A 24230-nucleotide genomic window follows, 5' to 3' on the forward strand; every position below is an offset into this window, starting at 1 on the left:
CTTCTCAATTCCAGCTTAAACAAGCAGCAGAGCTCTGGGCTGCGAAGAAAGCCACGCGTGGTTTCATCCTTTTTGCTTTCCTATTTTTTTGTTATTATTATTATTTTTTAATTCGGTTAGGTTTCGGTAGGCTGATACCACTTTGAGTTGGTGGTTTTTTGTTTTTTTTTTCAGGTTTAGTTCTATTTTTTTTTATTATTTTTTTTACCCTCCCTTCGCTGCAAACGCCTCTCGCTTCGAGTTCGTCTTTTCCAGGACACGGGAAGATCAGAAGATGAAAGCCCTGCCGTGCACCCGCGATGCTCGCTGCGTCCCTTTGGTTGCCCTCTCAAAGGCTGGCAATCTTGGTTTGGGAAAAGGTGCTGTGCGATCAGCACTGAAGTTGCATGAATGGTGTGTGTGTTCATGGTACTGGTAAGCCATGGCGTACAGGTACTGTGGTAGCAACGATCTGAGTAGCACGCGGCACGACTTCTTCAGTGCTTTTCATACCTGTGTTTCTCCTCTCCACTTTTACGCAGGGTTCTGTCCTCTTTTCTCTTCCTCCTTTTCTCCCCAGGTGGATTAAAGAGGGTTTTGTTGTCGGGATCAGGTTTTGTCTGCTCAGTTCTGGGGGAGGGGGAGCGGTGCATGAATCCAGCGTTCATTTTCCAACCAGCCAAACCAGTCAGGGCAGGCAGAGCAGAACCAAGAAACCAAATAGGAGGGAGCCATGGGGGAAAGCCAGTTTCACCCAGGTGTCCTGGAGAGCTTGGAAAAAAGACTCCATCTGAGGAGGCTTACGGCAGCTGAAAAGCAATGGTATAAAACGAGAGAAATCCATCCAAGCAGAATCATTGCATTTCAACGAGGACCTAGCCTGGGCAGTGCTAATGGTGACCTTTGAAATGCAGCAGGCTATGAGCTCCTTTTCCTTTTCTTTGTGGTGATGGCCATTTTTCCAATTCGATTCTAAATCAACTGCCATCTTGATGTATTTTATTGCAATTACAAAACGCCCGACCTTCTTGTTTTAGCCGTATGTTTGTGGGTCCTTGGCAGCCAGAATTAATTCCTCAGCTTCTGCATTGCAAATGAAGAAAGGAGATTTGGAACCCTTCAGACCACCTCGCTGAGGTGGAAGCGTAGGGAAGGTCTCTCTCTGCCTCACCCATCAGTTTCCGCTCATGGCACGGAGGAGCCATTTTGGGTTCGTTTTGTTTATTCTTTTCTTACCCGAGGCTTTTTCGTGCACGACCAAACGAGCGCCATTAGGGCTCCTCGCTCTTGCTGCAGAAGGCCTGGTGCCAGCCCAACCAGCTCCTGCTTGCTTTGCCTGCTCGGACACCGGGGAGACAAAACAAAGCACTTGGCTGCCTGGTGAGGTGCAAGCCTGCTCGTGGGCTGCTCCCACAGACGGGAAGATGGAGGAACCCAAAAAGCTCCTTTTTGGCTCCTCGTTGAGCTGGCAGCTGGCGGGCGATGCTGTTGACGTGGTAAATTTGGATGAGGAATGAGAGGTGTTTTGTAAGCAAGCAGGCTCTGTGTGCAGTGCAGCCACCCTGTCCAGGAAGAGGCGCTGGGCTGGCTTTGCAGACACTTTGCAGTCAGCAGAAAATGTTTGCTCACGCGGTCCCTCCACCCCTCCAGTCAAACGGCCTTCGAGAAGGTTCTTTGAGGCACTGAGCTGGGCTAGACAGTGCCAGGGAATGGGGCTCATCTGAGCCAGGGAGCTGAGCCTGCCCTGATTGAATGCTGCTGGATTTGATTGGTTTCTAAAACATCCTTAATTTCTGAAAAATGTTGTCAAAATTGCAGGAAATGCTGCTAGATTACTTACCCCTCCGTTTCACTGAGGCTAATTCGTGACTTCTATTTTTCTATTCTTGCCTATATCTTCTCCCTGTAATTGCAAATATTACCTAAATCATATTCCTTTCAAAGAAAAAGTTAGAGGGCTTTTCTTTGTTCCAGACTCCTCCGACAGTAGATTAGTTTGTGCTTGCTGGACTCTCAGGGAACAGCATTATGACTGAAAAAAAACCATGCCATATTTATGCACAAATACCAAGCCAGATATGAGCTTTCTATCCATTTCCCATTGACTTTTCACATTTGGCCCCAGTCTCAGTCCTTTCAATTGGTTTTGATCTCCTTTTTTAATTTAGCTGGCATTGCAGCTGTGAGCATGTGGCACTCGGTGCCCACGCGAAGCTGGAGGTGGTACGTGCAAGACTTCTGCAAGTACCTCTTTAAGGGCTCTCAAAATTAATTAATTTAATCACTGAATTATTAGAACTCATTACTGAATGAGAATCTGAGCTCTTAAAAGGCACCGTTTGACAGATGGGCAACAAAATTGAAGCAACTAAAAGAAAAGCGCAGGATTTGGGAAAATAATAGCTAAATTCCAGATCTCCTCCCCCCATTCTGCCCTGCAAGCAACCAGCCTGGTGAAGGCTCAGTAGGTTCACAGAATAATTATATTACTTTCCATTACCATCATGGCTATATTAGTACATTTCAGGAATGCCAGTAGTCAGAACGTACAAATCTGGCACCTGAGAGATGGGGCTGGCCAGCAGCAAACTCTATCTGCCAGATACAGTGATGCCATGCCAGTATTGCCAATGGATCAGGGGCTCAGTGCTTCTCCTGCCCTTGTTAACACCAACTGCAATGCTGCTCAATGCATGAAATGAGCTTAGAGGGCTGTGGGCCCTGGAGCTGGCCTGACCTGCTGACACAGATTTACCAGTGCAAGCGGCTGTATAAAAACAGAGCTAAGCTTCATTTCAGAATGAAAAGAAAAATCCACCTCAGAACAATGCTTTCAATTTAATGGGGCCCAAAGTGAATGAAGGGGCACATTAAAATACACTTATATGACCACATACCAGCTGATGGTAGCATTTAGAAGTCACTTCCATTAGGCAGCCATAAAACTATAAGAACTCTCCTCTTTTGCGTGGAGGTTTGCTCATGTAGGAAACAGGGTTTTCTTCCTGTCCTTAATCTGAAAGAAAACAAAATAAAACAAAACCAGTGTAGAAAGGCTGAAGTGCTAATTTTCCACATCTCTAACAAAATTCAGAGCGTTGTGGGATTTCAAATTGCAAAAAAAAAAAAAATAAATAAAAAAAAAAAATTAACAATAGTAATGGAAAATTGGAGGTAAAATATGAGCACAATCGGATATTAATTCATTAGAATGTCCTTACCATATTATGGTCAGGGGAAAGTGGCTTGAGGAAATCACCTTTTACAATCGGGATGTGTATTTCGCATTAATCAGCTTTTCTTTTAAGGGCTCTGTGGTTAGAGTCTGATAAGTCGTCATGAGAGGCTTTACTTTTGTATTTTAATCTTTGGTGGTGGCAGAAGGGGTGGTGATCAATAAGCCAAGTGAACTCCTGAAACAACTCAGACCGCGCTGATGCGTTTAAGCTCCCAGCTAAGCTTGGCTGTCCTTTCCAGCTCCAGGTACAGCTTTTATCTGATGGAGCTCAAGATATAAAGGCTTAAGTTTCACATGCTTTGTTCTTTTCATCGTCCGTGCCTATTGATTAAGGCTCACCCTGCAGGTTAACCAACAAGTAATTTTTCCCCCCACTGGAGCTGCATTCCTTTCCGGACCTGCAGCTGCCCGGGCAAAGCTGGGCACCTCCATGCTCCCCCCCCCTCAAGGCATATCTGATACCCGATTAATGGATACCCCATTGTTTTAGGGCTGGGGGAACTTTGAGAAGCAAGTGGGGGAGGCGATAGGAAGCAGAAAAGGGGAGGAGAAATAAAGGTAATGCAGGTACAAACCTAATTGCTCCTGACGTGTAAAAAAATAAGGGGGGTGGGGTTCACTTAAGTTCCTTGTTTTCCACTCCTCTTCAGTCATTCTTTCCTTTTTTTCTCAAGGCCTGAACATTGGTAATAGTGGTGATGATTAACTAAATGAAGTCGGTAACCTGGGCGACCATTAGGGTGGTTTTATATTTCATGGGTACCGCGTAGCCTGAGAAAAGCACTCTATTGAGGACTCAGAAAAACAAGATGGGACGTTTGGGGTTTTTCAGTACCGGTTCGGATTTTGGTTTTGGGTTCCTCTTTGGATCACGCCGCGTTGCTTTGCGTTTTGCGCCCGGCTCTTTCACAACGGTAAGGCTCCAACCGCACTTCCCTTCCGCTCCCACCTTTCTCCTTCCTTCTCTTCATGACCTGTTGCTTCTGAAAGATCCCGGGTATGACCGAAGTGCTCAGGCCCAGCTGGAAAAAACTATTCAGGGGAGAAGGAGAGAGGATTTATTTCTCAATATATCAGATACATGGCAGATTAATCGCCTTGGAGATGTATTTATTTTTGACGATGCATCTCAGGCTTGTCCTGCTTCTGCTGCTATAAGTCAGTGCTATTCTCTCGAGACAAAGCATTTCATTTCGTGCTGTCACCACATTGCCTTGAGTGCACTAAAGGCAGGTGCCATCTTCAGCAGAACAAGAAGTTCTCCTGACACTCAGGAATTGCTCGTGGCACCAGCAGTGAAAATGTGAGCAGCGAGCTGCTGGGATGGCTCACACCATTTTTTGGGAAATGTCAATAATTTATGTGCTCCATAGGTACTAAATAAGTCCTGCTAAAGAGCAGACTAGAAAAATGAGCTGAAATTTATTAGCTGATTAGTACTGTGTGGCAGAAGTAGGCTATCAGTTCCTGACTATTTTGTTGCATGAACCAGACAGAAAAAACAAATGGGATTTTATATTTTGAGCTGGCCACAGAATCCCTAATTCCTCCGAAATTTGGGCTGTGCCTTTTGGGGGCTCTGGCCCCAATAGCTGCTCATTGCAAGCACCGTGTTGGCTGTGGTGTGCATTCCAACCACAGCCAACTCCTGGCAGCTCCTGTGGTAAAGAAAAAGAACCATGAATGTTCTCTCTGTCCTGCAGACAGGTTGGCGCATGCTAAAGTGAAGAACCGAATGCGTTTATCAGAATATCACACAAAACAGCATCGAACCAATTCAGCCAGTTTTTTATAAGATCATTTTCCTGACTCGTATTTGTTGCTATTAAACTTTTGCAGTAGCAGCTACTCCAGGTATTAAACACACAGTTAATTTTTGGGTCTCAAATTTACGATGGTAAGAACTGTGTAACCTCTGTAGCTGGTTTTGGTATTATGGTCATACATTGTCTTGAGTTTGATGCTGGTCCTTTGACTCCACCCACATATTTCCTTTGAATTTGTTCTCTACAATTCACTTCTGGAACTCATTTCCCATTTAAACTTTCTCCAATGGAGGAGAAGTGAAATAGATGCAGTATTGGGTAGAAGAAAACACAAAAGGTTCCTTCATTTCCTCTGCTTCCCATTAGTGGCAGCTCTTAGGCAAACCAAGCAGACTGCTGTTATTTTAATAGGTGGTCTTAGAGATTATTTCACATTTTCTGTCTTCTACAGCATTAGATTTTCCTTTTCCACCCCACAAAACCTCCCATTTCCATCACACAGTGCCGATGGGCAGGTCACAAACGATAAGGAGTTTTAACAAGAAAATTCACCAACCGTTGGTGGGTCGATTAATGATTAATACCAGAGCAAGGCTTGAGGACTGTGTATTAGAACTACATTATGCAGCTAAGAAAACCTTACCTTTGTAGTAGTCATCTTGGCATGCTACCATTGCCCAGCTTGTAGGTGAACACTGTGCAGGGTTGCAGAACGTCATGGGCTGGGTTCTTTTTGGTGTTTAACTCCAGGTGTGTTCTGCTGGTTGTCTCAATCTGCAGGTGTTTGGTTGTGGTGGAAGTGACTGCTGAGGACGTTGGCATAGCATGGGTTGATGCACGGTGAAAGTGTTGTCTGTTGCTCCATTGGAAGTGCCACGCTGGCAAAGTGTGCCAGCAACACATTCTGTTGGCATGCAGAAAGGGCTGAATGGCTTCACAGGTCTAGTCCAAGTTCTGGCTGCATAGTATTGCTCCTTAGTAGTAATACACTGGGAGTCAAATCCTGCTCTGGGCTGACATTCCTGAAGTGGCATGAATGAGTAGCAGAAGAGCTGGCATGTCAAGAAAAGGATTTTAATTAAATATTTTTCCATTCTTAAATGGAGAAGTAGGAAATCAAATAATGGACTGGGGCTTTTCAGTTTTCCATGGCAATTCAGACCGGTATTTATGTTTTTTAGCATGCGTGAAGGGAATTGGTTGATCCAGTTGTGTTTCTTTAAGGGCATGTAAAGTGCAGCAGCACTGCCCTCATAGATTTCATAGAATTCTTATCCTTTTGTTCACAACTGCAAATAGCAGGGAAAGAAATGAGGGAGCTCTGAGTAAAGGGGGAAAGCCACAGCTCTCCCTAAGTCCTTGGAGTGCCAGAACACCTCACTGCTATCTATCTCTGCTGCTTTTACACACCTTGCACCCATGGCCCTGAACACATCCACTGCACTCACCTTGCTTTATGGAAGAAACTTTGACCTTCTGAGAAGCATTAGTGAAAGGGCAGTTCCAGTGAGAGCTGGAGATAAGCTCAGAGCTAGTTTGGCCTCATGGAGTTTTTTTTCCTTACTGGGAAACGTGTCAAAGTCAGGAGGGTGCAAAAGGCTTTAAAAGAAGAGGCCCTGAAAATATTCCTCATTTTCAGCCCCTTCTGACTTTCCTCTTTGCTTACATACGTTGTGGAGAGAACCATCCCTCTTCATTCTGGATGTTCTCCATCTCTGGCGAACAGGAGGGAGTTGAGAGCTGACATAATGCTGCTCCCCAGGTACCATCAGTTTGTACATCTGGGTACACAAAGAGGCGTCCTGCTGAATCTCTTGGCAAGATTTGGACTTTATGCTTTTTAAGGGACTTTTCATGGCATTTATGTGCAAGTCCTCTGGCTTGAGCACGTGTCTTACTCAGCATAACATCTCTGAGATTGCTGAAAGGTCTCAGTTGTAAGAAATGGGCCTAGGAGAGATCCATCAAGCCCAGGAACACTGAGTTGTTAGCTCAGAATTTCTGGTATAGCTCTCGTGTAGTTTTGCTCTTGGAATTGCAATGTATTACCTTATAGCTGGACCACAGACAAAAATCTTCTGAATCAGATTAAAACATCCCCGGAGCCTTCAGAAAGTGACAGGGTCATACCAATCTCCTTTCCTGCTGGGCTGATTCCCAGAGCATCATAAATGAAATGCTGATTGACTTGAGTTGTCCCAATGGCATCTTCAGATGGCATCAGAAATATCAAGCAGGGCTGGTAAAGGCCAAATAGGCTGATGAAGAGTGGATTGGGGTGGACCGGGGTCTTTTCCAGCTGAGCTCAGACAATCTGCAAGGATGCAGCTTTTGCCACCTCTCATCTCACCGCAGGTCGAATATGCGATCCCATCACTCCCTCTGAAATGATAAGACATGTCGTGTAATAGTGCATATCCATCCTTGCTACGAGCTTTGAGTCAGATAATCGATCCCCCTCCTTCTTTGAGCAGTTCATGAAATCAGTACAATTGAGGTGTTTTTTTCCCCTGATTATAAACAAGCGTCACGTAAATTCTCTAAACTGCAGCCATTCAAGAAAATTTTTGCTCTCACATCAAACAAGCACAATTTTGATTCACAGCAACCAGATCTGTTAAACGCAGCCGAAGGTTTTGTTGTCTGGAAATCCTCCATTCTAACTATGACATCTAGGCTACTTCAGACAAAGAGCTATTGTTCAGCTCTTCTTGTTGACTTTCTCCATACCGTGTTATTGAAGCAGAAAAGACACTTTCTTTTGTAATGGTTAAGAGGAGCACGTCTGTTTGCTGGCTGCCGCAGGGAAGCTTTACCTTTCCTGACACTTACCTAATAGCAAGGGGCCAATGGGGTTCAATGCTGTTAGAAGGGACAGAAAGAAAATAAGCACAAAATACACAGGTGAACCCAACCTTCCTCCATTCCCCAAATTCTCCAGCAGCAATCTTTTTAGCTATTCCTAGTCAAAATGGAAGAGGGAACCACCGGTGTAATTATATTCAAATGCCAATCAATACAGGGACAGGGCCCACAGTGCAAGACTTGAGAAGCTGTGCAGGGCAGTCTCAGGTTAAAGCTCTTGTAATGCAACTTGTTTGCATCACACTTTGACTTGGCTTAAACTTAAAAGCACCTTGAGGAGGTGTTAAAGGACCTACAGTGTAATGACCCACCTGTAACACCAGGTAATGCACAGAAAGAAGTGACACATGAACACAAGCTGGTGGGATTCCAGTTGCAACAGTGGCTTCCTCTATCATTTCATCACATTTTGGTCCAGCTGTTTTTCTCTTCATCACCTTTCAGTTCTGATGTTTGGCGGCAGCAGTGCTGCTGAGATGCTGGGAATAGCTTTCACCTTCCTGAGGCTTTGAGATCTCCAGCAGGCTTCAAAATGTAATGGAAGGTGCATTTGTCTTGGTTTTCCAAAGGTATTCAATGCCATTGCTGAGCCTCTTTGTGCTGAAGAAGCTATAGTAACGTGTTAGATTGCATAATAAAACCATAGATAAAGCTTGCACAGTTGGAGGTACTGGAGGAAAGGTAAGAGTTATAGATGCCTAAGTCTGTACAGTTGTGTTGCTTCCTGGATTTTGCTTTTCCCCCACATTTTTAACTTACTGTAGCAGGTAGGGCTGTAGCTGCCCAACCCCCAGATGTGACAGCTGGCAGCTGATGGGCATGTTCCATTTAGGTGAATACAGAAGTGAGGACTCTTCTTGGTAAGTGACAGCATTTGATCATTGAGGAGATCCCAAAGGAAGGACAGCTGTAGGTTATATTCTCTTTTTTGTTTGTTTTTCCTTTCTCTTTTTTCTTCTCCAAACAGCGAGGCTTTCTAGCTTGTGCTATAGCTGCTGCTTGTAAACCATGATCCTGAGATGCCATTACCATCTTACTGGGCAGCATTGGATGTTCTCTGTTTTTCTAATACTGCCTGGTAATGATGATTATGGTGTCTCGTGTACAACGTGGAAACACTCAACAGCGAATTTGGAAGCGGAGGTCAGTGGCCAATAGAGAAACCCAAGCCTGATTGACTGCCCACAGCTGGGGAGACTTGACAAATTTATGATCAAATGCTTCAGGTTATAGAATAAGGGGTAAAAGCAAATATAAGAAAGTCACCTTCCTGTAGAATCATCTCACAGTGAGCCTGGGAATAGAAAACCGTGCAGAATACAGAGCACAGCACGTGTTTGATATTGCAATGAATGAATACATTCACATGAAAATGCTGAGTACTGTAGCATTCAGTGAAATCCAAGTGCTCTTCTCCAATTATATTCTATTTACTTTCGAGCCATGTTAGCTTTCCAGAGAACAAAAGCAAACACTTCACTGAAAATTAGCATTTGAGTTTCCTAGTTTATAATTTTCCCTGCAAATCAGTATGTTTTTCTAATCCAAATATAAGATAATTTAAGGAACAGACAGCTGAAATCAATGGCAGAGTTTAGTTTTTCAGCCTTGCTGCTATCATTTGCTCTGTCTTTTCCACATCAGCTCCTCTGGACTTCTCCAGCAGAATGCTCCAATAGCAAAACCATTTTGTTTTAAAGCCTTCAATTTACAAGTAACGTTTCTTATTTTTATACAGATTTCTCACTTCTTAAGAACATTCTCTCTGTTTATTTTCATTATTTTGATGGACTAACACTTTAAGGTGTGCCTTAAGGTGGGATGGACCTGATTCTTACTCCCTGAGGTTTCTTTCCATTAATTGATGAAGTTACTCAAAGTCATTTGGAAAGAACTATCTCAGTCTAAAAGGACTCACTGTGAGGATGTTGTCTTCAATGGTTCACAGATGCTTTTTGTTTCTTTCTGAGAACTGAGGCAGTACGGGAAGCTTTACTCCTCCACTTATCAGATATTGGAGGCACAGCATGAAAGCTATCCCCAGGAAAGGATATTACTGCTGATAGGTGCTTTTAACAGACACAGGGTGCTGCAGGCAGGTGTGTCAGTGTCCCTGGCAGGTAGGAAGCACTCCAGAACACAGCAGCCCCACACACATACCCAGGTTCCTTTCAGCTCCTGGCGTGCTGTGGTGTTTAGCTCCTAGCACAGAGGGCTGCTTGGTGAACACCTATCAGAGTGCAAAGCCACATACACACAGCCTGGGTGAGATGTGCTGTGTGACAGCTTAGATCTATACAAAGTTTGCACATACTCTGTAAAACACTGCGCCAGGGCCACAAAGACTTACAGGTACCTCAGGGCTATGATAAATATGCATGCAGCAGAGCAGCACAGCTCAAAGCAGAGCACTGCTACTGAACCACAATGCCTGAGAGGTATAGCCAGCTCCAATGGGACAGGGAAGGAGCAAACCCTGCTCCCCCTCCTGCATGGAGAGAGGGTCAGCAATGGCCAGAACCCCAGCATCCCCACCATGACACAGAGCCCTTAGGGGTAAGGGAACACCTTGTGTCTCAGAGCTGGGCTAGATTTCTGCTACAGCAAACTTCTGGAAAAAAAATAACATAAAGCAAAGCAGGCAGCTACCCTTCATCTTCATCATTAGCATTCATTATGCTTAATTACACCACCAAACAACTGCACGCCTAAGTCTCCTGTCTCCTCCTGTCACTTTGATTTAAGATTCAAATTTGTCTGCATCCCTTCGAGTCGCACCGTACAATAAAGAAGCATCAATGAATTGTATTGAACGCTAGGCCATCTCTGACACATCTCTGTGCTGATTTGTTTGTACACCAGGTTTAGGTTTGTCATTTTAACTGATCACAATGACTCAAAGTGCTGTGAATCAAAAGGAAGCAAGGAAACTGAGAAACCAAAGGAAGGAAATCTTCCTGCTCTTACATTGTACTGAAACAGGACCTCATCTTGTGTTTCTATTCTAGATTTTAATACATCAACTTCCTGCACCATCTTTGTCTCCTGAAATCCACCACGAATTTCAAATTATCTTTTAGTACCAAACGTCTTCCTTCTGCCCATCTCCTCACCTGGTAGATCAATGATGTGCCTGGTGATGTAAAGCAATCTTTCTGCTCCATAGATGCTCCATTTCTCCAGCTGCTGGACAGACCGTGGTCCTCTGTGGGCATCTTACTAGACAGTGCTGGATTTCTTGGATCTATTCTAACACTGTCTGGTAACGATGTTTAAAGGGTGAACCAAACAACACCATGCATCGGGAGGAGCTCTCACAGAAAGACACCGTGCCACAATTTAGGCCAAATTGGAACGTTTGGCCAAGAGGGTAAGGATGTTGGCTATTGTACTAATGAGTATTTTTAGAGGTAGCAAATGGTTGCGATCATAAATACTTATAACAAAGAAGCTGCTTGAAACCACCACCCTGCTAGGTGCTCCTGCTGCAGTAAAGGAGGTGAGAAGCACACCAGCTCTAGCACACCAATGCACGCCTCCTCAGAGGCACAGCACTGCACAATCCCTCCAAACAGTGGGGTTATGGCTATTGGGTATTTGCATGGCTCAGCTCTTGTCCATGGGGCTGACACTTGCTAGTAGCCAGCCGTGCTTGGCTGTGAGAGGTGCTCAGGGCAGGACGCTGGTGGTAAAGGTCGTTCTTCCCAATTACAGTTCAATTACCTCCATGGCTGAACAGCCTGTGAACTTTCAACCTTCTAACCTGCCCCGATGCTGGCAGCATATGGAGCAGGTGGGTTAATCACACTAATCATCCCATTAAGAAACAAAGCTATTTCACCCAGGCAAGGAACAAGTACTGAATGCTTCCCCTGCTCTACCTAACCAAGCAGAGGGACATGAACATACCAGCCTCCCATCCAATGTGAGTTAATGATACTGCATGATTCAAATCCGGGTGAAAATTTGGGATGGTCTGCCTCCAGAGAATAAGAATTCACATCAGGACTCATTAACAGGCCGCTGTATGAGCTGAGACTCACCCTTTCAAGAGGATTGTTGGTGCCTTTCAATGCTGGGGTTCCTCAGGACCCGCTTTGGTGTGGGAGGATGCACAGACCTCATGCATCAGAACTGCACCCATTGGTTTTCAGCTTCCTGCTGTAAGAAACATAGGGCAGCATTACACACAAGCTTGGAGCTTCTCTCCCCAGTTCTTTACATAGGCTCACAGGACTGCTCTGTGCTTGAATTACAGCACTAAAACCTTTTCCTCACCCTCAGCTTAGTGCTAATCCCCTCCCTCCCTCCTGGATAAAACAGGTAGGGCAGCCCAGGGGCATGCAAGCAAGAAACTCTCTATGCCTTTTCAACCCTGTCCAGTGTGATGCCATATCAAAACTGCCGAGTAATACAGGAACAGCAGAAAACCAAACCAAAGGCAGCTCCCACAGGGGTGCTCTTGCCTTTGCAAGTTGCAGTTCTCAGGAACATGAGAGCAGGAGGGAGCAGAGGAGCATTCTTTGGTGATTAGCCTCTGTGTGACTTATTAACTGGCTCACAAGGGACTGAGGAAATGGTGTGAAATCTGAGTGATTCTGCAAATTGGCTTTTAACAAGCATTTAAATAAGATGAATTGGAGCGCGCACCCAACTCCCATCCATCTTCTCTTCTCAAAGCTCAATATGGATGCTAACCTTGGATGGATTAAAAAAAAAAATAAAGATAACAATAATTGGGCATCCCTGGTATGCACACGGATGTCACCTTAAGTTAATAAAAAAGGAATGGAACCAAGGAAATTCCCCTGCCCTCCCTCGGGCTGATTTATGCCTAGGAAAGAGTCCGCTCAGCCTTATCTGGGCAAGAACAGTGAGTCACGGGAGTCAGGAGCAACCCAGCGAAATCCCCTCAGCCTGAATATCTTCCCCTCCCTCCCCTTCTCCCACCAATGTTCAGCTTGCTTAGCTCAGTTCCACAGCTGGGTGATTCCACAGGCAGCACTGCAGTAGAAGAGCTAAGACCTGACCAGCATTAGGCTCAACTCTGTCTGGGGGTCTAATATCAACGAGCACACAGCTGTGGGGTGCAGCTGAACCACATCTGCATCCCTTCTGGGTGATGGAGCTGCAGGACACGGGCACGGTGAGCACTTCACAGCAATGTGGATGCGGAGGATGGAGCCAATGGTAAGTTCAGCAAGTCCTTTACAGTATTTTTCACTTCTCGTGCCAGAAAACTGCAAACAGTTGGGTTCTCACGATTGCACTGCCTGTACTTCAAGTTAAATATTTACTGGTTACTGATGTGCCCATGGGAGAGGCCCTCAGCCTTTCCCCGCCCCATCACTTTAGCCCTGGAGCTGGAAGAAGTGCTCTCACCTTGGTTTCCTTTAGCTTGAGTGCCTGCTGATTGCTGTCTTACCAGGCAAAGTTAGATCTAGCTATTTCTGTCTAATACTGTCTGGTAATGCCGTCAATCGCATTGGCAAAAGTCTTCGCTTTGACAGAAACATGGAAAGAAAAGCTTGCTTTGGTTGGAAGAGCCAAGGAGGTTCAGTTAGCACGTCGGTAGGGCAGGCAGATAGGGAAGGCTCCTGTACAGCTAATTGTACGTTGGTGACTTTTGGACCCGTTATCAGGTCTCTCTGAAACGTGATGGGCAGAGCTGTACCAACCCTATAGCACTGAGAAAAGCCTTTCAGGAAGGACAACCCATCTGAGGCCAGCATTGCTTGAGGACAGAGTAAGCACTGATGGGCTGAGATGTCCTGGTCTTGGCACCGAGGCATTTCTCTGGGTGACTTTAGGCCATTTTGCCATCTGACTTCACTCTCTGTTTAAGCAGCTGCTTCTGTTAGGACATAATTTGTTAAGTGAACAAAACTTCACGACAGGATCAGTCCATCCTGCTACTACACACCCCTACTTCAGATAAGGGCTGCTTCATTTTTATGCCGACAAAAATTGCTTCTTAAAAGTGCCATTAAAATGCATCCCATCTTCTGTCTGGGATGTGGTTAAGCAATAAGATGGACTTCCTGAAGAGTGCTCTGCTTCTCTACCAGCTGAAATTCGAACTGCCCCACAATGAGAGCAGTGATAAGCTGTGCCAACAGCAGCATTTCAGAGCAGCACAGCAGGGATGTATTCCCAACCTCACCTGAGCAGCACCTTGAGGCACAAGAATGACGATGGTGCAGCTCTCTCAGCCAGCCCAGTCTCACTCAATGGTCAGGAATTTCCCATTAGGAAATCTCCTTGCCCCAAACTGCTCAGACAGTGCAGATGGTATCTGTGTCCTGCTTACCGTGACTCATGCTGGCAAGTCTCACTTTGCAGGGTACAAAGCGATAGCCCTTTCCATAGCACAGCTCTTTCACAGGAACTTATGGCTTCCTTTGATATATTGCAGCATCTCTCCAAGCCAATTCCATACTATACATTCCATATACAGTGCTATCCCTGAACTGCAGCTGCTAGATTCATTTTCCTTTCCTCTGTGTGCACTCATCCAACATCTCTACGTTCCTGTTTCTCTCTGGTGCACAAGTGTCCTTTCGGAGTAAAGATATTTTCCTTGAAATGAAACAAGCCTGACCTTTCAGCACCGCTGCCCTTTGCTGGTTATCTTTAAGAGAAGTGAAAACAAGAACTACCTCCCTCGTCACAAAACGGGTTCTTGGTAAGTTGGTAATAACAAGAAACAAGCAAGCAATGATGTGACCTGATTAGGTGGTTTCAAAGGGTGAGTATGGACAACACAAAGAGCCTACATACTACTGAACTTGCTCTTTCAATACCTTAGAGCTTATGCTATGTTTTTAACCTCTATGTTTAATAAAAGACTTACTTTGAAACAACACAGAATCGTGCTTGCCTCCCACCATATATATACATACATTGGTAATGCTTTCTAGTGTTGCTCATCACCGTGAGGAAGGGCTCCAGACTGGGCTGTGTTTGCTGTCACAATACCATACGGAATGCCAACATCCATTAATACAGCACCCTTTGTCTCACCAGACCAACACAGTGCATACATTGCAATCAAGCTGCTAAGCATTACCTGCATGTTTCATTGGGAAAACTCAGACACACGCAGAAAGCAACTTGTTCAGACAATGGCAGGAGAAAAGAACCAGGAGACTTTGTTGTAGACTCCAAGTATTCAGGCGTCTCATTTGGCTTTAACTTGCCAACACTAATGTTTAACGTACTGCCATGGCAATGTATGTGCTTAAAAGAAAGTCCAGCATCTCCTTCCCCCTCCTGTAATTAAGGATTTTATAAACAAGCAAAAGCAAAACAAGGATTTCTAAAAGGCAGCTGAGAAAAAGCAAAGGAAAAAAAAAGCGTTAATTACCCCCAACATTTTGTGTGAATCAAAACATTTAACTGGAAAAACAGCTTGAACTCTGCTAAATACTCAGTGACTCATCACAGAGCAATAAAATAGTTCAGATCATTAAAAACAGCTCCTATAAGCATAGGGAAAGCCCAACCAACACCAAGCACTGCTCTTAGGACAGCATGGGTATTTCACAGCCCAGAAGCAGCCCTGGATTCTCTGCAGGACGTTATTAGGATGCTCGGTGCCATTTAAGCTCCATGCCCTGTCCAGAAGCTCTGCTGGGAGAATTGCTTTTCCCTTTGTCAGTTTATTCCAGGAGAGGTGGGTGGGGTGAGCTGCCAGGGCTGTAAATTTAACGAGCACCTCTTGGCACAACCGCTGCAATCTGAACTGATTCGGGAGCAAAGTTCAGGACATTTACACTACAGAAACCCCGAGTGCTTCATATGATTGTTTCGCTCCATTCAAGTAGATTCAAGTGCAGGTTCCTTAAGAAATAACATACTTGTACCAAACTACCTGCTTTTTTCAAGACAACAGTGGTTTCTTTCCTCCCTCCATTGGATAGCACACAGGATCACTACTAATTCAGATTACTGTGCCCCAGAGGCCAGCAGGGCACTCAGGGTGGGTCTGAAAGAACCAAAGGGTCTGATATGGAGAAAGGTTCCCCTTTAATCTCCATGACCAAAGGCAAATCACTTAATGGGCTGTGTTAAACCATTACCTGCATCCCTGCAATTGGGAGCCAATGCAAGGGAGAGGCTGAGCAAACATTCTGGGGAGAGAAGCAGCCTCATTTGGATTGCTAATTTTATTTGCATACCAAACACCACTTTAAACAAACGCATTTGGATTTCTGTGTGCGAGCCTAACTCATTATTCACTATCTGCTATTTGATGACTGGGAGCCTACCCTTTCAATAAACACTTGCAGTGTGTGTGAGAAAGAGCTCTGGCTGTAGGGAGCCATGAACAAAAGTGGGATGTAAAGTTAAAAACACAGCGCTCAACTCGCTGCTTCCTCCTTGGTCTTTATCTCCTTAAAGCAGGGCTTGGAATCAGGGCTGCTCTAGAGCTGCTGGGAACAAAGGCATTGCCTATAAATACGGACAACAGGCAGAAGACAAGAGGAAGCTTGAGCTGACTGCAGTAGTATGTTCAACAAAGGGAGTTAGCATGAGTTTAACTCTTACCTAACAGCAACCAAGATGTTGGGAGCTCCTTGGTCGGTGGAAATAAATGGGGTGAGCAGCCATTTGTGAAGCCCAACAGCCACTCCACATTGTGGCTATCCAATCCCTTTGGCTTCTTTATTGCTATTTAGTCACCCTGACCATCAACACATCCAGCTGAGTTGATGGGGGCTAATTGAGCATCTTATTAAGATGCATAACAAGGGGATGGTCCTCATCTGAAGCTGCAAGAGGCAGGGTGAGCACTTCCAAATGGCCATCTATGCCAAATAAATGCTCTCCGTGCTTAGAAAATAGAAATAGCTCTCAGGATGGCCCGTGGGATGTTCCTTGTGGTTTGTGCAAGTGGTGATTGACAACAGGCAGGAAAATTTGGCCCTGTCGGATGGTGCGAAGCAACTGCTTCTGTAGCCTGCTTTGCAAGGAGCTCACAGCGACAGATGGGGCCCTGTCAGGGTTTGAAGAGCTCACAAGGCAAAGAGAGAAATAACCAGGCTGATACAGAGCCAACAGCAATCAGGTTGCCCCAACACTCCACTTTAAGGGTTGCTTTTTCTCTCCTCTTTGTGTCCTTCTTGAATTCTGTAGGAATTCTGGAAGTCATCCCTCCTGGCATTAAAGTAGCGCTGTGTTTCCGTGATGGTTTCCTCCAGCTCCCACTGGTTTCTGTGAGTTATTGCCTGCTGCTGTTTCCTGGCTTTTCTTCTGGCACAACATAACACAGGTAAAGCAAACAGGTGGCAGGTAAAAGGCTGGTCGTTACTGGGCTTTGTTGCGTGGCACAGAACAAAGGCTGGGCTCACAAAGGCTCCTATCCCTGGCACGTAGCGTCACCCAGCCTCAGGCTTTCAGTGTTTCTGTGGCCTGGGAGATAGGAAGAAGTGCTGGAGGCTGACACAGGTCAATGCTGTGTTGCTGTATCACTGGGATAATACACTGGTTTGATGCAGCATCAGTGTGATGCTCTGCAGTGCAATGCATTGCTGCTCAGCAGCAACGATGCAGAGCAGATAGTAGTTTTGTTAGCAGAGTCCAGCAGGCAGGAAAGCAAAGAGCTGTTCCACCTGCCTTCACCATTCCTGCTTTTGTTGAAGCAGAACATTCACAGGGTTTACATGCAGCCTGGTGTCACTTCTCTCCCATAGCCACCAAATGCAGAGGTTCTGCAGCGTTACCACCTGGTTCCCTTGAGCTGCAGAGCAAACATCCTGCACTCAGCACAAAAGCACACTCCTCCTTCATTGCAAGCAGCCCTCTGCTTTGTTCTTCACAAAGCCATCTGCTGCACAGAGCTCCCACAGAAGTGGATTTTGTGTGCCACTTGCAGCCAAGCACCTGCAGCACCAAAGAGCCATCCAAAAGCATGGCCAACTGGTAGGTCTTCTGCAAGCCTGGGGACCAGGGTCATCTAGATGGGAGATGGAGAGCTGCAGAGGCATCAGGAGAGGGAAATGGCTGGAACGTGCTCAGGTGGAGCCCTCAGTCTATTTGTGGAAAAGGTGAGCAGACTGTTCCCTGTCTTCCTTGACGCCTACCAGCAGGTAATTGGCCAAAGTCACACACAAGAGCTGTTTGCTTTCTTTCTTTCCCACCTTTCTTTCTGCCGCTGCCACACCTGAGGGGCTGGGTTTGGCTGGAGCCACTCGTACCTTCTTAAATCACAGCCCTGAATCAGAACAGGAGCAAAATGTGAGGTATGGGTCAGCACCAGCACAAAGCAATAGCAAGAAAACACAAGAAAGGTCCAACCATCAGCATTGAAAGATGGCCCTGCTATGGACCCATAGAACCATTTAGACTGGGGGAAAAAAACCCTTTTGATTATTAATTCCCACCATCAACCTAATGCTGTTATAAATCTGGAACCACACAAAATGAGCTCCCATTCAGCAGCCAGAACGAGAGCTTGGATTGTCTTCTCCCACCTCCACAGCTCCGTTCAGAATTCAGTCTGGGGTTAATCATTAATTCCCCCAAGTCTGCAGCCCACATGCCTGCTGTGCTGGGAGCAGGGCAGGGCACAGCCCCACCTGTGCTTTGGTTTGGGGTGGGAGGCACAAAGATGCATTATTTAATAAACACAGAGCAGTAGCTCACAATTATTGATTACTGTGAAAGTTCATAATACAGAAATAACTTTCCATCATGCAGGTGAGAAGACCAAAAGCTTGGAAGAGTTGTAATGCATTTCTCACACCTCGCATTGGCTCCTCCTTTCCTGATGGTGCTCTGGCTCCTTGGAAAAGCACCGCTGATGCTGCTCAAAAATAGCAATGCAACAGATAGCAATACAACACAATAAAACCCATACAGATCAACCACATTTTGGCTCCATGGATACTCTGGAAATTGTTTTGTGTGCAAGAGCTGGGGGGCAGCACCCTCCTAAATGCTGTTTGCTATTCTGACCCTCAGCGTGCAGCCAAAAAGGGCACTCTGTGCACACACAGCAGTGCATGAGTCATTCCCCAGGCAGCTTCAAAGGCAGGAGATCGCCCTGATAGCCCCCACTCCCACAGCTCAGCACCTTCCCAGCAGGACAACCTCAGGCCTGAACACCACAACCAGGAGCCAAGGGAGCTCCAAAAGCCTTCCCTCCTCAACTAGATGTAGCTTTCCATCCTCAGACTGCATCCATTTATAGCAAGAAGTGCTGAAAAGCCCACAGCAGATGGTAGGAACTGAGTGATCTTTAAGATCCCTTCCAATCCATGCCAATCTAGGGGTCTATGACAAGCACGATATTACTGTAGTTACACTCACTGCCACATGTGTGTGCATCGTGCACTCTGGCAGATCCAGCCATCGGGTGGTAAGGAGAAGATGCAAAACCTCCAAGCTCTGCACTTGCCAGGGTTGGTTCCTTGTCCTTCATATGGTGCCCATAGAATCTGCAGAAACCTAATTCTAAAAGCAAGGTCTCAATACTGTTTATATAGCAAAATATGGCACAGAAACCCCTTTGGCAGAAGAACAACCTTGAATTAAACATGTACAGTCTTAGCATAGCTATAACCGTGCCTGTGCCAGCAACACACATTCTTTGCTATTGCACATTAATTTCTTGAGAGTAGTTTTCCAACATCATAAGGATTATGCAGTCACTTTGGCTGTCATTTCTGGGCAAGTTGTTTGAAATTCAGCAGATTTTGGAGGCATTGAATTCCTGCAGGCTGAGCGACAGCAGGGCTGAGTGCCTGCCCAAAGAAGCAGCTACAGCTCCCCTTGCACTATGGTTAGCACTCTGATCCAAACAAAAAAGAGAAGGAAAACAGGCGTCCAAAGTGCATTTAAGTGCATTAGGCTCACAAAATGCAGGGTATAAATAAATCCTTCAGGTTCCTCTGGTTATAACCTCTTAGCTCAGTGCCTCCTTCACTGCAGCCTCTCCCCTCCAACGATGAGGCAACAATTTCCTAGAGGGTGTAACGCTGGTTGGAAGCATTGCAACACGTCCACTCTCCTCCTGCATGTTACTCCCTGGGTGACCGAGCTGGGTTGGATGCCAGAGGGAATGCAGGAAGGTGAAAGAGACAGCCAGGACAGGACCCTGCCCTGCTCTGCAGGAGCTCCATTGTGTGCAACAGCAGGAAAATACAGAGAACGTTCCTGAAGGTCACAGTGACACCAGGACGAGTGCCAGTGTATTCAGGCTGCCTGGAGAGAGGCTGACGCTGAGCCAAACCTCACCTGCCAGCCTCTTTATTCACCCATTTCTTATAAGGGCAAATGGAGGTGTCCTTACATGGAAACACATTTTTCTTGTGCCCTCTTCTTGGATTTTTGCTTTTTGTGGCATTGCAGGTGCTGCTGTTCCACGGGAGCCCAAGAGCAGAACTGTTGTGTCTGCATTCACTGAGATGACTCCTGCTGAAGCAGATCTGCCAAAGTCACAAAATCAGGTCATTCCATCTTAAAACTGGCAACTGCGTTTGGTTAGGACATGGAGAAGGAGCCTAAACCATAGAACATAGAACCATAGAACTCCAGGATGCTCCTTAGAAGTCTGCAGAAGGATTTGCCCCTGCTCACTACAGAAGCGAAAAGCCTTAGGAGGACTTAGAGCACCGATTTCACCCTGCTGGCAGCTTTGATCATTTGATTTAAGTCCTGACAAATCAAACAGCACGTGGCGCACTCCAGTATTTGTAGAACCCCCAGGCATTCCAGCAGCAGAACCCCTCCCCAGGCAGCTGTTGCTAGGAGCTGAGCTGTGTTTTGTAGGCTATGGGATGGCGGAGCAACGCGGGTGTCTGAGTCGCTCATGGGGCTCCAGCACCTCTCCATCAATGCTAACAGGCCATCGGCACTCCTCTCCACAACCTGCTCCATCCCAGGGTGCTTTTGTGCTTCCCAAGCTGATTACGACTTATCCAGTAGTCAAGTGCACGTCCTCCAAGCTGAAAAAAGGACAGGGAGCAATTAAAGCTCTCTTAAAATATTTAGAAACAGCCGAGAGCAGGTTAGAATTTCCATTCTTTCTGGTAGCACGGGGTGTGGGTTTGGCCCCCTGTAGGAAGGGGCTGAAAGGCAGCAAGGTGTGGCTGTGCTCCCTGATCTCCATGCAGCCCTTTGGACACTTGTCCTTGTGTCAAACAGTTGCCAACCCTGCATCCAACACCTTTCTTGGGTTATGGCTTCTGTCTCCATTTTTTGGTTTTCACATCAATTGCAAAGAGCAAGAAAATAGGTTTTTAAGCTTCGAAGCTTCCTATCATTTATCCCAAGGCTGAACACAAAAGACAAGGACCCAAGCACTGACCGGGATCTTTCCTCTTGCAGCCCTGGCTGTGCAATGGCCTCTGTGCCATCCAAGAGGAAGAAGAACACCAGAGCTAAAGGACGGGGCCATCAACAACAGCAGGCACAATCCTTACCAGCTGACAGAGGTAAATCTTGTGCCCTCAGTTTTAACCCATAGCTGTGCCAAGTCTTATAGCCAAGGTCTGAGTTGATAGGGAGATCAAGAGGGTTACATGTTCTACACCTGGCCACCAACTTAGTGTTCTTGCAGGCAGACTGCACACAATTTATACCTTTTTCAGGTAAACCCCGTGAAGGTGTTTTTCCTACCTCTGAAGTGGAGCTTGACAAAGCCAGGCCTTGTGGTCTTCCAGAAAAGCAGTCAGAAGAACTGATACGAGAAGTGCCAATGGCATCAGGACCATATTTTTATATCAGTGGATCTAATGGAGAAGGACTGTAAGTAGGTCCTTAGCAATATATGACAGCACATGAAACTGCACTACAACATGTAATCTTTTCCCTTTGACTTTATGTGTTGTCAGAACAAAGCATTCAAAGAATAGTTTAAGAACAATTCAAATGGCAAGTGCTTAATGGAAGACCAACTGTAGTAATGTAGCTGTTAAGCAAGAAACTAAACACTTATACTTGTTAAATGAGAGTTCTCTGGGTTTTACATAGCAAATCAGCCAGCATCATCTCAAGCTCAACTGCAGTTGATCAACCTTTCGTTGCCATAAATGCATTAAAAGCAAAAAATAAGACTTCTATGCCCAAGAAAAATAGTCAGATCAGAAATTCCATCATTTACTTCCCGAGTTCTACAAATGGCTTTTCCTATTGCGATCTGTCATCTCTTCCTGCACATCTAAGCACAGAGGCTCCTTACTGACTCCAGACCATAATGCACAACATTCCTATTCTAGGGGTACCACGTCCATCTTAATTGAAACAACCCTGCTGAAACGGTACAGGTTCTCATTAACACTGCAGAATTACAACATCCTGAACATCCTCAGTCATGAGTTCAGAGCAGCAGGTCCACTTGCAGCCACTCTAATTAATGTTTCCCACCTTATTCCCTACCCAGGGGTTCTTCGGGGTGTTAAGTCAAACTCCCAGGGAAACTGATAGGAGTTGAGGGGATGTGAACTAATTCAGTCTTCATTGCTGGAAAGGAGGCTATTTTGCTATTTTGTTTTCCATACGCAGTGTGAGCATCTATTGCCAGAGCAAAGGCTGGCAGCGTATCTATGACAACAGAAGACAGGATTACGCACTGAAATGGTGTGAGATCAAGTGCCGAGAGACCTATTACCATTTCAAAGAAGGTAGAGGTGCCAGTGGGCCTCGAGTGGGAGAGGGCAGTGGGAAAAATGAGAGAATGATGGACTTGTGGCTCTTAGGGCAGAGGTCACCTGCGGGGTAGGAGAAGCAGGTAACCTCAACTTCTTGGCAGTCCTCAGTGGGGATATTGGAGCTGGATTGCCATGGTGATTAAAGAAAGGGTTTTAGACAAGAGAATGGCTTGGGGAGAAAAGATACCATTGAAATGAACTGCACACAAAGCATCATAATCACTTCTGAAATGCAGCCCTCCCTCTGTGGGTTGGAGCTCACAGGCAGCAATAGGACTAACACTGTTCTGCTGCACAGCAGCAGCTGGCACCTCACCAGCCTGGCCAAGACTTTGCATACATATAGAGGGTGCCCCACATACACAAGCACCCCCTGCTACTGCCTGCAAGTAAATTGGTGAGAGCCAGCAGTGCCCAGATCAGCATCATACCCTCCAGGTTCTGCTGCATGAGATGAGGACAAGCTGTCTTTTCCCCTCATACAGGCGAACAGCTGCTCTACCAGATTCCCAACAACATTGTCCTTACCAGCAAGATTGGGCTTTTATCCTGCCTGCGAGAGCAAGAGCGAGTGATGAGAAAGATCAACTTGAACTCTGGTCCCAAGTAAGAACTCTCACCTCATTGCACCTTGAGCAGAAACACGCGCCAAGCAAAAGTGAGAGCGCATAAAAAAGAGGGTGCAAAGTATAGGGGGATTTTTTTCCCCCAGAGGAATGAATGTGTCAGACAAGATTTTCAGCTTGTATTTGACTCTCTCGTAGGTTACTGAAGATGGAAGATTTCTTTCCAGAATCTTTTCGCTTGGACTTAAAGAAAGAGAGAAATGCCTTTTTTGGGCTTTGCAAAGGTGAGTGGACCTCATCAAGATAGCAACCAGCTCAAACAACTCTATGTCCCTCTAAGCTCATAAATATAGAATCAGCAAGGTTGGAAAAGACCTAAAACATCATCCAGTCCAACCATTCACTTATTACCAATAGCTCCCAATATACACAGTGATACTCCTTGATACGAGATGTGGCTATTGATGATGTACATACAAAGCCCACTAACTGGCACACCAGCGTTTCACACCCCGCACATCGCTGTAACAGACTCATTCTCTTTGCAGAAGAAGAGATTTGGATCTGCAAACCAAGTTTCTCTAACCAAGGGAGAGGGATTTTCCTGCTGAAAAATCCCAGTGCTGTCACCACCCTGCAAGCCAAGTTCTCCAAATCTGAGGGAGACCCACCCAGTAAGAGGGTGCACTGCAAGGTTCCCCGGACAAGAATAGTGCAAAGGTAGTCATTGAAGCCTGGCAAATGTATGAGTAGCGTGCTTAATTAAGCCATTAAGCCTCAGTGTATTATATTGTTCTATAGTGTTTACACCACATCATCAGCCTGTAAGGTTTGGTTTAGTGGGAGATGCCATTTCTCTGGTTAGTCTGTCCTGTACCCACACTTCAGCCACTTCAGGGTGGATCTTTGCCATCAGAAAGATTTGTTTACCTTTGTCTGGTGACTTCAAAAGGCCAGGTGCTCCTGATCCATGCATGACAAAAGCCTTGTGCAAAGTTATTTAAACTAGGTACTATCCCACCTTCTTAGACAATGCAGGCATTTTACAGACTGTGCAGCTGTTCAATCTATTCCGCACAATTTAATGATACCTCTCAAATACCTTCTGAAATCTGCCCCATTGCTATAGAAGCCTCAATCAGTGGCTAACAGTCCATTAAAA

The 24230-nt window shown here is 45.7% G+C and overlaps 1 protein-coding gene and 1 long non-coding RNA gene across 23 annotated transcripts in view; one reads left to right on the forward strand and one right to left on the reverse strand.

The window, feature by feature from the left end:
- Positions 1-24230, reverse strand: part of LOC107323554 (uncharacterized) — a 43957-nt gene that overhangs the window by 15085 nt on the left and 4642 nt on the right. For 2 of the 21 annotated variants that reach the window (XR_014932168.1, XR_014932167.1), the window contains exons 3-4: positions 2877-20798; positions 1820-1882 (exon numbers count right to left, since the gene is read on the reverse strand). This is a non-coding gene — a long non-coding RNA (uncharacterized LOC107323554). Of the gene's footprint in view, positions 20799-24230 lie in introns of all 21 variants that reach the window. The other 19 variants (XR_014932166.1, XR_014932164.1, XR_014932172.1 and 16 more) reach the window with 18 other exon arrangements.
- The window catches only part of TTLL10 (tubulin tyrosine ligase like 10), a 10193-nt gene continuing 6593 nt past the window's right edge, over positions 20631-24230 (forward strand). For both annotated transcript variants that reach the window (XM_015882792.3, XM_015882793.3), the window contains exons 1-7: positions 20631-20860; positions 21181-21287; positions 21444-21600; positions 22357-22475; positions 22988-23108; positions 23267-23352; positions 23617-23788. In XM_015882792.3, coding sequence (XP_015738278.2) covers positions 20631-20860; positions 21181-21287; positions 21444-21600; positions 22357-22475; positions 22988-23108; positions 23267-23352; positions 23617-23788 — 992 coding nt within the window. The remainder of the gene's footprint in view (positions 20861-21180; positions 21288-21443; positions 21601-22356; positions 22476-22987; positions 23109-23266; positions 23353-23616; positions 23789-24230) is intronic.

The sequence above is a fragment of the Coturnix japonica genome, chromosome 9 (assembly GCF_054131305.1).
Source record: "Coturnix japonica strain WE chromosome 9, WE-NBRP24, whole genome shotgun sequence".
Taxonomy (NCBI): Eukaryota; Metazoa; Chordata; class Aves; order Galliformes; family Phasianidae; genus Coturnix; species Coturnix japonica.